Source organism: Martes martes (assembly GCF_963455335.1).
Source record: "Martes martes genome assembly, chromosome: 14".
Lineage (NCBI taxonomy): Eukaryota > Metazoa > Chordata > Mammalia > Carnivora > Mustelidae > Martes > Martes martes.
The window spans coordinates 59,489,763-59,506,504 of NC_137902.1; the positions used below are offsets into that span (position 1 = coordinate 59,489,763).

The following is a 16,742-nucleotide window of genomic DNA, read 5'->3' on the forward strand; positions in this document are numbered from 1 at the left end:
ACCTAATGAAAGGATATTATGAACAAGGTTATACAGTGTTATGTTGTCATCAGGTATAAGAAAGGACTCAATCGAATCAAGTCTGTTCACATTGTTTGGCAAGTACTGTAATTTTTTTTTAAAGATTTTATTTATTTATTTGACGGAGAGAGATCACAAGTAGGCAGAGAGGTAGGCAGAGAGAGAGGGAGAAGCAGGCTCCCCACTGAGCAGAGAGCCCAATGTGGGGCTCAATCCCAGGACCCTGGGATCATGACCTAAGCCGAAGGCAGAGGCTTTAACCCACTGAGCCACCCAGGTGCCCCGGCAAGTACTATAATTTTTAAATAAAAAAGGCAAGCAGAAATTTTTTTATAAAATACTGTTATTGATAAAGGGATGCAGAAAAAAAATTAACATTTGCTGAGCAACTAATATGTGCCAAATATTGTAGAAATTACATGATTTTGTGAATCCTTACCATGTGGCAAGTATCACAGTCATTTTAAAGAAGATAAAATAAGTTCAGATCAACTGTTATTTACCCAAGGCTACATAGCTAATAAGTAGCAGAACTGGGATGCAGGCAAAATGTATTTACTGAGTCCATATTCATTTTACTCTACTCAATAGGGTTGCGATAGTAACATCAAATTTGAGTGTTAGAATTAAATAAAACAACTCTGTCTAAAATTAAGATTATTAGATGAAAGTTCTGTATCTTATAATCATCCAAATCCAGTCTCCCCTCTAGCTTAGCTTATGTAATGGCTGAGTTTGAGTTCAATGTTAAGAATCCAAGAAAGCAGAAGAGGAAGGAAGGAAGAGTACTGAGATGAGTAACAGAGAAAAAGTAATAGTATATCGAGAAAGAAATCCCAAGACTATAAGGTACTTTAAATGTCTATGTAATGTAACATATCATTATTTTGTTGGGTCTAGAAGATAGATTTAGGTTGTGATTCTTAAGGCTATTGTGCATGAGAAAATGGCTATTGGTGAACCTCTTAACTACCCACCACCTAGATCTAACCCTCATCTTTGCTCTCTACTGCATTCATGGTAACTGTCATCAATGTCTAAGGAGATCTTTACAATATTTTTCCTATGTTTATTTTATTATATTTTACTGAGGTATAACTGACATATAACATTAGTTTCAGGTATTAATAATTGACTCTATTATATATATAAACCCCATCCTCTTTATCCATTCATCTGTTGGTGGACATCCAGGTTCTCTTGCCATTTGCAATGACATGGATGGAACTAGAGAATATTAAGCTAAGCCAAATCTGTCAATCAGAGAAATGCAATTATCATATGACCTCTTTGATATGAGGAAAAATGAAACAAGGGAGGGAAAAATGAAACAAGATGATATCGGGGAGGGAGACAAACCATAAGAGACTCTTAATCTCAGGAAACAAACTGAGGGCTGCTGGGGGTGAGGCGGGTGGGGGAGGGATGGGATGGCTGGATGGTGGACATTGAGGAAGGTATACGCTATGGTGAGTGCTGTGAATTGTATAAGACTGATGATTCACAGACCTGTACCACTGGGGCAAATAATACATTATATGATAATTTAAAAATTAAAAAAAAAATGATTCAATATTTGTATAGTGAAATTATCATGATAAATCTATTTAATAATTAAAAATTAATATTTTAATCTTGCCTTAGTGTGTTTTATTGAAAGAAGTATAAGATAGTCATTAAAGGCAGATTCTGTGGCCAGATTGCCTGAGGTCAAATACTATCTCTAATAGTTATCACCTGTGTTATTTGATAAAAGATATATTTACCCTCTCTCTCCTTCAGTTTCCTCATCTGCAAGACAAGGATAATAATAATAATTCTAAATGTATAGTGTTATTATAATGATCAAATAAGTTTGCGTATGCTTCGGCTCAGGTCATGATCCTAGGGTCCTGGGATCGAGCCCCGCATCGGGCTCTTTGCTCAGCAGGGAGCCTGCTTCCTCCTCTCTCTCTGCCAGCCTCTCTGCCTACTTGTGATCTCTGTCTCTGTCAAATAAATAAATAAAATCTTTAAAAAAAAAATAAGTTTGCGTATGGAATAATGTCTAGCACATAGAAAATGCTAAATATATTAGTTATTATTCTGAAACAAAATATATACTATCATTGTATTCATCTACTAAGTGAACAAAAACATCATGGGACTTACTTTATACAAATATCAAAGAGAAGAGGATTGAAGAGATAGATTTTGGTCTTGAAAAGGGTGTAATATTATGTTATCAAAAATTTAGGGGCTACAAAGTGCAAAATGTATAATAAAGTTTTTTTGTTTTGTTTTTAGTCAGTGGCAAAAAATGCCAAATGATTTCATACATATTCTCTACCTCTGAAAAGACAAAATAAGTCTATAAAACTATTTATTTTATCTTTTTAAACCAGATCCCTACTTAACTGAGCTGTTACTGACCAGCTGTATCATCTCATTTCTTGTGCTGATCAAAAGAGAAAGAAAGGAGAGGTGGATGCCAGAAACGGGGTGAGGATGTGGGAGGAATAAGAGTCAAGGTTGGGGCAGCATCAAAAATAGCTGAAAGGTCTATGTTGCACCAATAAATTACGTTTCAAAGGTACCCTTTTCACTTGCCTAAAAAATTTTTCCATGGGCTCAACATTGCTGGGTTATTGCAACCTTTGCCATTATACCTTCTAGCCCATAGTTAATGATTAGTTGCAAGACTCCCTACTCCAGAGCTAGATCTGCTCTCTTTTTGGAGGAAATAGGTTATTATTGCAGCCACTACTTATCAAAGGTTTCTGGCCTCCACATTCTTTAAAATATTTCTAAAATTTATCCCATCCTCCTCTGGGTATCTTTCTCCGTCGGATCCAAACTCAATGATTTAAGACAAAATTTGCTGACAGGAGATCCTGAGAACCCATTATGGAAATGAAGACAGCAAACAACCTTTGAATGCGTTTCCCAATTTAAAAAGCCTTCATTACATAGCACGTCTCAGGCTGGAGTGTTAAAAAATTTATCATAGTTTCAGTAATTGCGGCTTCCTCTGGAAGCTTGGCATGATATGGAATCATTTGTAAAATGTGTATTTTGTTTGGCACTCAGTAGGAAGCTTGCCAGACAATACATTTAATTAAGAACATGAAGAAGAGAATAATTGTGGTCTGTCATAACGTATTACTTTTAAGTTCTACATGTGTCTAAGATAGTGGTTTCATAACAACGTATGAATTTAAAGCTAAAGGTAATTTCCCTTTCATCAGTCTAGGGTTTTTATATGGGGAAATATATTAATTTGATGGTGAAGTGTACATTAGCTGTATTCTTTAGATGTAACTCTTTGTCCATTGTTTAAGCTACAGGAGTGTTCCCTGCTCTCCCTAGAAACAACCTTTGGCCATTGTTTAAGACCTGGAAAATTGATACATTGCCTTTCAAGCTTAGACAGCTTTATTTAAGCTCAACTTTCTCTAGAGATGCATGGAAAAAATGAAACGCGTTGCCTTTCTTGAAGGTAACCATGTCCATAACATCTAGTTCTGCCTGATGCATTAAGTAAATTTGATAAGAACAACTTAAACATTGTCATAATTAAAGCCAATTTTTAAAAAAATTACAAAGCGACCTATGTCAGCAGTTTCGAAGAGAAGTATGGTAATAAGCATATACTGAGGCCAGGTTTTCACTGTGTAAAACATGAGGTTCCATTTTTTTCAGGAAAACTTTCTTATAATGAATTTGAGAGGCATCACGAGAAAAATGCAACAAAAGGGCTGTTTTGGCATACAGGGCACAAGCGTTTTGGTGTCCAGGTTTCTAAGTATAGAATACTCTTGTCATTTACCTTTGCATGAATCCTCTTCATCTGTTATTACTAGCCAGGGACAGTCTTCGTGAGGAGAGATTTTCCTCTAACAATAAATCCTATTTAGATTTCACACAAGGGCGTCTACTCTCAAGACCCATCCAAGGTGTAAATAAGACAAGGACAGAGATTGTTTTCATTCCCCTCTCTTCTAATGGCACTGTATTTTGGCCTCTCAGAATCTTCCTTTTCGCACACTGACCGGCTTAATCTTCCCCAGAGCCTCCCTCACTCTCTCTGCTCCTTTCAAAGCATCACAACACTTACTTTTGTGAGTGATTCCTTCAGGGTCCCATTTTGTGCCATAACAAGGAACAGACACCAAATTGGAACAGTCAGTGTGTTGACAGAAGAGGGTAAGGAACTGGAGATAGGGAAAGGAGAGCTTGGGGTGTATGCAAGCTCCATTCATTCAGGTAATCATTTATGTTTGAGGAAAGAGAAGATAGAAAAAACTATCTCCTTATGTGATCCCACGAAAGTGTAAGATGTGCACTTCTTTCTTCTTACCTACCTTGTAAAATCCATAAATGAACCCAGCTTTTATTCCATGGCCTTTGGAACTAAAATTAAAGTAACAATCAAAACAATAACAACTTGTGTTACTGAATACTTGTTTTTTAAATCCATGTTCTGAGTACTTTTTAGACATTAGCTCATGTAATCTTTAGAATAAATCCATGTGGTGTGTGCTCCTATTACCACCAAGGAAACTGGGACAAAGAGTGGCTGTTTATCTTGCTTAACTTGCACAAAACAGTAAGAAGTGGTCTGTTTTTGGAAACAGTCCAAGATAGTGGGACTCCAGATTCATACTCAGTGTTAAGATGATACTACAGTGATTTAACTGTGGAGAAGATACAATGTGGCAAAAACAAAATGCAATCAACTGAAAGATGGTTTTTAAAAAAAAAAAAAAAAAAAAAGGATGATGGGGCGCCTGGGTGGCTCAATTGCTTAGGCATTTGCCTTTGGCTCAGGTCATGATCTCAGGGTCATGTGTTGGGCTCCCTGCTCAGTTGGGAGTCTGCTTCTCCCTTTCTCTCTCCCTCTGCATCTCCCCCTACTTGTGCTCGTTGTTGTTGTTGTTTTCTCTCTCAAATAAATAATGTCTTTAAAAAAAAGAATTATAAAGAGAAAGATTTAAAAAGTAGACTTGGTGATGAAAATGCAATGTTTAATATATATAAAACATCCAAAATCTCATGTTGCCTCTTAGAATTAGGAAAAGACCTTTGATCTGAGATATCTACTATTAAAAATACCTGGGAATGAACATCAAATGGAGTTCATCTTCTTGTCAGTATTTCCTGAATCTCAACACAATGGGACTTCTTCTTCTTTTTTTTTTTTTCTCTCAATTTTTATTTAATACTGATGTCTAATTGGATTCTCTCCAAAACTGGAGTACGTAAAGCGAATGACCAGTATTCTGGGGAACAAATCTCATGTGTGTGTGTCTGTGTGTATGTGTGTACTTGTATCTTAGCCTAAGACCCTACAACTTACAGGTATTCTTTTAACTTTAAGGGGCAAAGGACCACTAAAGCATACAACTGATGTGATCTATGCAGCTAAAATGATATCAGAATCAGGATCAAGGATGGATGTCCTTGCTCGGCAGATTGCTAACCAGGTGAGTTCTCTACAAATGGACATGATGAAAGTCTGTGCTAATTGCTCTCTGCCATCCACCACTGATTGTAAAACAAAGTTGGATTTTTATGTGATTGGATTGGTTTTTCCTAAATTATTGTTTAAAAATTTTACTGCATAATTAATACACGGGTAGTGGACAATTCATTCTAAGGCAGCTTAATTATTTCTTAAGGCATTATTATTATTATTATTATTATTTAGTGCTTTATTATTCCTTAGATTTTTGAGCTTCAAAGATATATTAAAATTATTTAAAATACCAACTTTTTGAGTTTCAAATAAACTCAGATTACTTTCATGGGCTCTAAGACTCAGTGTTAGTTTTTATTTTTTTTTTTTTCTTAATACCTTAGATTTCTTATTTTTGCTCTTCAGAAATCAGTATCTTCCAATATTCTATTATGTTAGGATTTTAATGTTAACAACATATTCTGGCATTCTATATAAAATTCTAAGACAAATGGTGATAGTAGAATACTAAAGTGAAGGTATAAAATGCAGAAAGCATATATTCCTTACAGAGGCAAATGCTAAAGTTTCTAAGCACTTGGTTTCCTTCCTTTCCTTTTTGGTTTTATCTTTTTAACATTTTTAATTGAACTATAGTTTACATAAAATATTATATTCATCTCAGGTGTACAACATAGTGATTCAACAATTATATACATTACAAAATACTTATGCTATTAAGTGTAGTTGCCATCTGTCACCATACAAGGTTATTACAATATTATTAACTGTATTCCCTATATTGTACTTCTCATTCCTGTGACTTATTTATTTTATAACTGGAAACTTGTACCTCTTAACTCCCTTCATCTGTTTGACCCATCCCCCTACACTCTTCCCTGTGACAACCAACAGTTTGTTCTCTTTTTGCTTTGTTTCTTAATTTTAAATTATTTTTAAATTTTATTTTTTTATATTTTAATTGAAGTATAATTAACATGTGGGATTATATTAGTTTTAGGAGCACAATACAATTGTTCAACAATTCTATACATTACTCACTTTTTTCAGATTTCTCATGTCTTTGTTACAATTTTCTGAGCAGCAGCTACATTATTAATTACCTTTAGCCCAACATTAATTGAAAAATCTGTCAATTACTTTAGTTAATGTATTGAGAAATATACTTAATGTTTTAAACTAAGGTATAGTATTGTACGTTTTTATAGTATTCACCTTCATAATATGTATTTATTTTCCTTTGGGAAAAAAAGCACTTTTCTTTTTGATTTTGCAACTATTCTACATTATTTCTTGCTTATATACTTTGAAGGAAACTTTACTGGGCTGCTTCTTATTATGTACTTTTTTTTAATTCTCTGTTTTTTGAAACATGATCACCTTTAAAGTGTATTATTAGATATTTCTAGATATGGGGAAAATGAACAATAATAATAACAGAGACAAACATTTTTAAATAATTCTTGAATATACATATGTATATTTTAAGTATTTTGCTACTTTAAGCATAATAAGCATTTTATTAATCTTTTTAGTATTTAGTATTTACAGTTAAAACAAACTCTATCCTAATATAAATCAAAATACAGTATAAATAGGTGATTGAAACACAAATCCACTGATAGTTTTCTGTATTATAGAAGTTTTTGCATTTACTTTTATGAGAGAGACCGAGTAAGTGAAACCATAATGCATTAGACAGATTTATGTGTGCTGATAACTTTTTAAATATTTAATACTTCCTGTCGATGTGCTTCTGTTTCTCTTAGAATGCAGTTTTCAAAGTTCAAAAAATTGTGTCACTTGGAAATTTTTTTTCTTATGTTGATCTTTTTTAATTGCATCAGATTCACCTTGCTACGGGTACTTTTATAATGTAGCTTTATTACATTACACTGTTGTTTTTAGCCTGATCCAAATCACATGGAAGAAAGTAAACGTATTGTCTTGCTCCCATAGCTTTCACATTTTAAAAGAAGATTAAAGAAACAGTCATTGAATAATGAAAAATTATGGATGATCCTCTTTGGCTCTTTCCACTTCACATAGGAGAGTAGTTTCAAATTACTTTTGTTCTGAACAAATAGGGTTCCGAAGAATCAAAAATGATAATTATGAAGCTGACTCTTATTATAGAGATCGTCTGGGGAGATTGTCTATGACTGTGTTTCTGATATTTGATAGATTAAAATTTCTAAAAAAATGAGACAGCAAATAATATCTGAAATTTATTGTGGAATGCAGTTGAATAATATAAGCAAGACAATTTTCAGTGTCTGTGTATTATGAAAAGTATCTGCTGGAACATTGGTTGCTTTCTATTTTGAACAACCTAATTAGTTAAAAAATGTTTTTAACAATTTTTGTGATTCTTTCTAGTCTTTTACTACTAGAGTGTCAGAAGATCAAACATCAACCACTTTTCAATTCCACCCATCGGACTTATGATATCTAGATCTATATATAGTGTTAAATTTAGTTTTATTCTCTAACATTTCAGGTCAAAATTCTTATGCAGAGAGAATGAAGAGAAATAACATTAATCGAGCTTCCTAATTCTATCTACTTGGACTGTCTTTTTTCCTTTTTTCTTTCTTCAATCATTTTTTTCACCCTTCTTCCTGTCTTGCTTCCCTGAACATATGTTTATTGTGTGTAATCAAATATAATTTACTACTCTGGCTGCACCCTAATTAACTGTTTTAACATCCAGAACTTTAATATAAACTCACTTGTCCCAATCAGCCAACATCTTTTGGGCTTTAGAATTATCTTGACATGGTATGGTAGGTCATTTATGCCATTCAAGACTTATTGCTTAAGTTCTGTAGAATTCTAGCACAAATTCTGTCTCTATTAGGCAGTATATTCCTAACAGATAAGATGTTATTAGCTATCACAATTCTTAAACATTCTACCCATGAATAAAGAGAATGACATGTTAGAGAAGTACTCTTCTTACAAATCCAAGATTCCAGACTCTCAGCATACATCTCTTTCTATTCCTCAACCCTACACTGTAATTCATTATGTGAAGTAGGTCTTCTAAATTAGATGAATTGAATAACACCTCACAAGATAGGCAAAATACATAGATCTCAATTAATTGGAGAAGCTGTATATCCCAAATAGGAAAGAGATGAAGAGGAACTGAAATAAAATGAATATTTGCTAAGGTGTTTTGCACGAGGACAAAATTAGACTTTCTTACCTCTGAGTGGTGTGTCTGAGGCCTATAATATTCCTTCACTATAATTTTGCTGAAGAAAAGATATCCACAGTATCTGCTGGGTACTCCCACCTAATCATAACTGAACACAATCAAAATGAAATTTTTGTGTAAAGTATAATGAAAACCAATGCTAATTCAAGATAGGACAGCGTTTGAAAAAACAGATAAAGGATCACAAGCCAAATTGTACACAATGCGTTTAATTTTGAGCAAAACGACTGACAAATGTAATATATATTTTTATTTTAACAAAATGTTGTCAGTGACTAGCCTCATTTGAATTGTTTCCCTGCTGATGTTATGAGAGTCAAAAATGTATTCTTTTAAAAAAAATTATTTTTTCAGTATTCCAAGATTCATTGTTTATGCACCACACCCAGTGCTCCATGTAATACATGCCCTCTTTAATACCTACCACCAGGCTCACCTACCCCCCACCTGTATCCCCCCAAAACCCCCAGTTTAAAAGTATGCAAAAAAGAAACTTCTGAAGCATTTCTTATATCATTCTAATATGTCCCTTAAGAATATATTCTAGATGCAACTTGCAACAATATTTGTATTTCGATGCTATTATCTACCTGAAATTTATTTTGAGCAGATATTGATAGCTAGATTTGTCGTCCAGATTAATAAACCTTATAAAAATAAATGCATAGCAGTTTCTCAGGAATTAAATAAGGATAGATACTAAAATATATCATCTGTTTGTGTCTTCTTTGAAGTATAGTTGACACACAGTGTTATATTAATTTCAGATGTACAACCTAGAGATTTGAGAACTGGATTTGTCATGCTGCACTCACTACAAGTGTAGCTACCATCTGTCACCGTACGATGCTATTACAATGCCATTCACTATGCTTGTACTTTTGTTTCCCTTTCATGCCATCACCGGAAGCTAGTATCTCCCACTCCCCTTCACTCATTTTGCCCATCCCCTACTCCTTTCCCTCTGGCAGCTATCAGTTTGATCTCTGTACTTACGGAACAGTTTCTGCTTGTGTTCGGTTGTTTGGTTAGTTTTTTGATTGCACATATAGGTGAAATCGTATGGTATTTGTCTTTCTCTGTCTGACTTATTTCACTTAGTGTGACACCCTTGAGGCCCATCTGTGTTGTTGCAAATGGCAAGATCTCATTCTTTTTTTTTATGGCTGAGTAGTAGAAACCTCAGTTTGCTAACAAGCAGCAGTGATTGGGCATAGCAAAGAGGAAAAAATGTCCCATGTGTGCTGAGAGTCAAGGAGTTGAATCATCCTAAATTAATGACTGGCCAAATTTAATAGATGGGAGAGAGAAAGAAAGCATCCCTCACTGAGATGGTTAATAGAGGGGAAACAGTGGGTTTTATAGTAGGCAAAGTGGGTTATGAGATGGTTGAAGAATATGTGTGTTGAGTATGAGATGATGAGACAAATAATGGACTGGGCAAATCCATATGTATCTTCCGAAAACAGGGCTGGGTGACAAAGATTTGGTTATTTGCATTTTGTGATACTTGAAGCCGTAACAGTGTGTACTATTGCGCAAGAAGAGGGCGAGAATCAAAAGATGTCCAAGAACAAAATCTGAGAACGTCAATGAGGCAGTACTGAAAAAATTTTAGAACTCATGGTCATGAACAGGAAGAGAGATGAGATTATAAAGTTGTGGGAGGGTTTTTGTTCCGAGGCACATCGTGTTGAAAGATGAAAGAATAGAAAAAGACATTAAAACTGCAGGAAAAGATGATCCCGAGGAAGATGAAATGAGACAGTTTCCGAGCTGGAGGAGAAGCGGAGAAATGAACTCTAAGGGAAGGGAAAGGTCATGGACTCAAGCCCTTTGCTATTACTGATTGCTTAAAATTTCTGTTCTAGAAATTCACAATGACACCTAATACTTTTTATTAACAAACTTTGCCAGCGTAGCAGAATTTAAATGGCTGTCTGTAATTGCAAAGCCATTTTAAATGTGTCTTAAATAAAGTTTATACTCCAGTACGGGCAAAAAAAAAAAAAATTGTGAAGCTTATAGAATAAAGATCTTTAAAAGTATTCATTTTGCTAATTCACTCTTAAAATTCAGACTGAAAGGTAATAAATATTTTTTTACTTCTACTCTCATTATGAAATGATGTATTCTGTGTTGGTACCAAGCATCTTGCTAGAAGAGTGAAGGCTGGTTTAATGTGAGAAAACCACCTAGGCTGACATGCCATCTGCTTTTCTGTAGTGAGTGTCCCAGTGGTTTAAAAAAAAAACTTAAAAAAAAAAAAATCTATGCATTAAAATGCTAACCAGATGTCCTGGTCAACATCTCATCTTAATAAACTGGGAAATAATAACCAATGTGTGTTATCATTTCTACCACTTGATTTGCCTAACAGTCCCAAGCAATGTTCTTTTAAAAGTTTTTTTTTTCTTCTTTTTTCTTTTTTAAGATTCATTTATTTATTTAAGAGAGAGAGAGCTCAGGTGAGCAAGAGGAAGGGTAGAGGGAGAAGGAGAGAATCTCAAGCAGACTCCCCACTGAGCACAGCTACACAGAGCTTGATCCTAGGACAGGGAGACCACGACCTGAGCCAAAGGCAGATGCCCAACCATCTGAGCCACCCAGGTGCCCCCGAAGAAGTATTCTAATAGCAACTTTAAGTGAAGGAAATAATTGCTTTTTAAATATTTATTTAGATTTACCTAAAAATGTAATCTGAAGACTTCTAACCTTTTCATAAATTAAAGGCAATTATTTTATGTAACTTTTCCTGTGTGAAAATTCCTTGACTATTTCTATCATCTGTGCTGAAGTCATTAAGGTTGAGGCATGAATAAACTCTTCTAATGTTGGAAACATATCAGAATCTATGTGGGATTGGGCTGAGAAATGGGGCTCCATGACAATAAAGTTGCTCCCTTATAAGGTACCTCCAATGTTGGAATTAAAGCACTTTGATCTACTTACTACTGATTTTGTTATTTCCACTTTTATCTTTTATGCCTATGTAGTGTCCAGATCCGTCATGCAAACAAGATTTGTTGGCCTATCTGGAACAGATTAAGTTTTACTCTCACCAACTGAAAATCTGCAGTCAAGTTAAAGCTGAGATCCAGAACCTGGGAGGAGAGCTCATCATGTCTGCTGTGAGTACTGCCTGCCATTTACACCATCACATGTAAAGGATTCTTAAAACAAAGCAGCGACACCCCTCCTCACCTCACCAAATATTTTAGGTCTATGTAGGTTAGAATAAACTGAGTTGGAGTGTATTAAATTGCATGAAATTAAATTAACAAGGAATCAAAGTAAAGAAATGTTATGTCAGTACAACTTGTCTTTACTCCACAGATTTTAGAATGAATCAGGATTTGTAAGCCACTTGGGTAAGAAATAATATTAATTTAGAACATGGTTTTCTGACTTCAAAAAGGGGGCAGATGGATCTCTGTATTGAATTTTATAATTTTTATGAAATATATGCCTATGGATTTATAAATCTTTGCAAATCAATGAAGAAAATGGCTTCATTACTGGTAATTTATGTTCATTTTCCCATTATCCTTTTCTATAACATAGAAATTCAGGCCTTGAAAAGTGTTACTTCTATATGTAATTGTAGAAGTGGAGTATAATAGAACATAGGTGGTCTGGAAAAATTTTCATAAATTCTTTGGTGACCCTGAGTTTCAAAACACTATAAAATGATCATGGTAGAAATAATGTCTAACTTTTCTGCTCATCTTTTAATAACAGTAGATCATTCCTCTAGAGCAGGCGTGGTAATAAAATAATATTTGATATCTATATTGGATTCAGTTATCAGTGACTTTGAGAAGGTCCTTGACCAGGATTATAAATTTAAGTTAAAGTGAAACATCATGAACATTCTAGGAACTTATATTCATGAGGACAAATGATAACAGCATACTTATAAATTTGTAATTTCTAGGACTTCTATAGCCTGACATTGGACCTTTCCCTCAGTGAACTAACATGCTTTAAAAGAATGTGATTGCAAAAACAAAAGCAAAAGGTTACCAACAAGAGTAGAAGGGAACTAATTAGTAGTGCCTACTACTAAGTAGTAGGGAACTAATTCTATTGACAATCTAGCTCTTGCCTAAATTTTATTTCATTTGATCCTCACAATAACATGCCAGAGAGATTGTTTATTTGCTTGTTTTATTTTCACTAACACTGGGAAAAAAATGACATTCAGAAAAGTTGAAAACTTCCCCAAGGTCATACTAGTAAATTTCAGAATGGGCTTAACCTCCAGAGGCTTATGTCTTTGTTATTCATGTGGACAACCTTGAATCTATGATGAAACTGAAGAGCACTGATCAAAAGTAAATAATGTGGAAATGATGTCTAATAAGTATTAGAGATAAAAATATTTTGTTTCCTTGACATTAAAATCTTGCAAAAACAGGAAACACAAACCAACACAACCTGTGCAATATTGGTGCCCTGGCATTTTTCAAAAAATGCATTTTGAGTAGTCCCAAGCCATATACACAGAAATCTGTGTGGTTATATAAATACATACTTGCATATAAGTGTGTATATGCACACAACATGTATATACATATATATACACTTTGAAATAGTGTATCTTTACTTTGAGTTATTAGACATTCAGTCTTCCTTTTCTCATTCAACATTATACTCCTTTAAAATGTGTAAAAGATTATTTATTTGTAGACCTAAGTCTATCTTCTGTTTACGTTTGTCTATTTCATGCAGTCACACATCTACCATCATTCATAAAGCCTAAATCCATATGAATTTTTTTCCCATTATTTACTACTTTTGCAGGTTGTTGAAGATAAACTTTCACAAAAAATATACTGTTAAAAATATGTTACTGTTAATTGTTCTTCCAAAATATAATTTCCTCCAGATGTACAAATTTGTATTTCCTGTTTGGTATGATGATTCAAATTCACGAATTTACCCATATTTTCAGATAGATTAGGCACAAGTTTATAAGCCATGATTTACAATTTAAAAGCTGAGTCATTATATAAAATAAGGAATAGCATTCCAAATCCAAAACTATTTTGTCATCATTTTCCCCACAATTTCCCTTTAGAAAAGATAAATCTGAATAAAGTGAACATTTAATGCCCCCTTTTATATACCTTACAGCCATCTGCTTGCAGGTAGATCTTGAAAAGCTTTTTAAATGCATTCATTTACATGTGCCAAAGAACACTTGCTTTAATCTCTCAGGTGACCCTTCGTTCTTGTCTTGTCATCTTTCCTTTTTAAATTGAGAAGAAGCTCTAATCTAAGTCATCCCTCTTCTCTGAGATCTTTTGAAAAGTAACAAGCATGATTCTAAAGCAGGGAAACTCATTAAAAATTACAGAAATTTGTTATTCCAAACTACAGATTATCCAAAGCTCACTAAGTGAAGTTTGCATTCTAAAATCAGGTTCATGAAGCATTACTTGTAGAAAATATATTTGATTAAAAAGAAGTAGGAAGAGTGCTTTCAGGATCTGGGGTGTTAGGGCTTAGGAAAAGAAGATGAATTCATAGCATAAAAGAATTTGAAGATCATTCTCATAACAGAGCATTTAATTAAAATTATTTTCTAGTCATTCTTACATCTGTCTGCAAGCACTTATTCTGAAGTAGCGTGTTTTATTTAGAAGGAAGCCGAAGTGTAGTTAACTAGTCCAAAACCCCAACTATGATTTGAACATCTGTGTGTCAGGTGTTAGAGAACATCTGGGGGATGCTGAGATGAATACACGATGTTTCCTTTAGGATGATCAAGTACATGTAAAATTAATACATAAACTATACCTGAATATACACAAATGACTCTAAAACCATGTGATAGACTGTGTCATAGCGGTATGCACAAAAGCATAGTAAGAGGTGAGGGGATAATTAACTGCCCTGACGTAGCAGGTGGGCAAGAGAAAGCTCTATGACTGACTTGGCTGTAATCTAAGCCTTGATGAATAAATAAAAAACAAATGTCTACTCTTGGAGAAGGAGAGGACAAGGATTCAAGGTGGATGGCACAACTGAAATAAAACGATAGAAATAGGGAAAGGCATTCCATGGAAATAGCAAGCAGTCAGATGTGATTGGGAGTAGTTGTTCTTGGTACTGTTGGTGTGTGGATTGGGGGAGGGGAGAGAGAAGAGAAGCTGCCAAGGAAAGAGGGTCTGTTTAGAAAGGGTCATTTATAACATTTTAACTTTACCCTGCAGGCGACTGAGAGTAATTGAAAAATTTTAAGTTCGAGATGGACATAAACAGATCTAGGTATTTAGAAATTGACTCCTTTTGACAGGGCGGTGATAGATGGAAAGACAAGGGACTGGAGGATAGAGTATTTAGCAATGATTTTTTAAAATAGCCAAAGAGAATAAAAGCCACGCTGCCCCTAAGAAGCAAAAGAAGAAAACCTGGAACAGGGCCTCCGCGACCAATGGAGTTGGGAAGTCCTCTGAAAAGCAGGGCCTTGGAGGATGCCCCTCTAAGCACAGAGGCTCAGGTGGACCAGTTGGCCCCAGAACGGGCGTGATGCGCGGGGCAGATGGAGTTGGGCCTCAAGATGCTGAGACCCAGTCTGAAACAGAAAGTGTAGGCTGTTGGGGCAATCCCCCTCCCACCCCCTGTTCAATGAAAGAACCCCCATGCCAGGAGGTAGCCGATGTGCTCCTTGTTTGGGGACTTCAGGGATCAGACAGAAGCCCACCGGGCGCAAAACCTGTGGGTTCTCAGGGCTGCAGCCTGCATAGTACAGGGACAGCCTGTCTCGAGGCCACCAGAAAGAAGAGCCAAAGGGTCTGCAGGCCGATCCCAGGTCACCCTAGGCACTCCTGATGAAGAGTTTAGTTTCAATTTCTTTTAGGCTCTCTGTCCTGGAGAAATTCCTCTCCCTGGGTCCTGTGGGGGTTTGTTTTGAGTGCAGGCCCTTTCCAGGAATGCTCTGTTGTGCAGATCTGGGGTTGGTCTGTGCATGGCTGGTCAGGAGATCTGGTGTCCTGACTGCTGGAGAGATTGAGACCAGCGTATGGGTTACTGTCAGGAAAGCACAGAACCATTTGTAGGTTTCCAGATGAAATGTCTTTCCCCCCAGAAGAAGGAGATCCATTTAGAAAAGCCTTCTATGATAAGGTGAAGTGTTGTAGCATGTTGTAGAAAGAATGCTTTACTTTAGGATAAGATTAAGCAGCTATTGGTAATAAGAATTATTGGGGATGGGGTGCCTGGGTGGCTCAGTGGGTTAAAGCCTCTGCCTTCGGCTCGGGTCATGATCCCAGGGTCCTGGGATCGAGCCCCACATTGGGCTCTCTGCTCGGCGGGGAGCCTGCTTCCCCCTCCTTATCTGCCTCCTGCTCTGCCTACTTGTAATCTCTGTCTGTCAAATAAATAAATAAAATCTTAAAAAAAAAAAAGAATTATTGGGGAAGCTATCTAACTTTACACTGGTGCTCATCTATAAAAGGACATCCTTTCAAACGGTATTGCGCTTTCTCGGTGTCATTGCACTAATAAAACTAGTTTTGGGGGGAGGGAAGGAGAAGAGAGAAAGAAAGGAAAAGAAATAAATAAAAAGAAAGAAAAGAGAAAGAAAACTCTAGGTTAAGGCAATTTTGTTGAGAATGGAGAGGAGTGGATCCCTTGAAGCAAAACTCTGAACTAAAAGTTGATTAGAGTCACTCTATTGAATGGTAAGAGTGAAGAAGAAGGAAGAACTAAGACTTTCCTCCAAGTTTTTCAGATTTGGTAGCTTACTTAGTCAAAACTGGCATCGCTAACCTATATATAGTTGTAGATATAGGTATGTTATATATATATACTTTTATAATATATTATATATTTCTATTTTATAAATATATAATTTATATATTATTAAGTTATATATAATAATATAATAGTGCACATTATTATATTAAGTATAATATATTTATATAAATGTAAATATATTTATATAGATAGATATGGAAGGAAGATCATATTAGGAAGAGTAAGGCAACTCGTTTGGATTTTACTTGTTGAGTTTAGTGACTAAGCATCAAT

At 35.1% G+C, this 16,742-nt stretch overlaps 1 protein-coding gene across 1 annotated transcript in view; it reads left to right on the forward strand.

Annotated features, from left to right (window-relative positions):
- CTNNA3 (catenin alpha 3) overlaps nucleotides 1–16,742 on the forward strand; it is a 1,754,201-nt gene that overhangs the window by 1,684,767 nt on the left and 52,692 nt on the right. Inside the window, exons 16-17 of the mRNA XM_080823473.1 lie at nucleotides 5,381–5,486; nucleotides 11,699–11,833. Coding sequence (XP_080679599.1) covers nucleotides 5,381–5,486; nucleotides 11,699–11,833 — 241 coding nt within the window. The remainder of the gene's footprint in view (nucleotides 1–5,380; nucleotides 5,487–11,698; nucleotides 11,834–16,742) is intronic.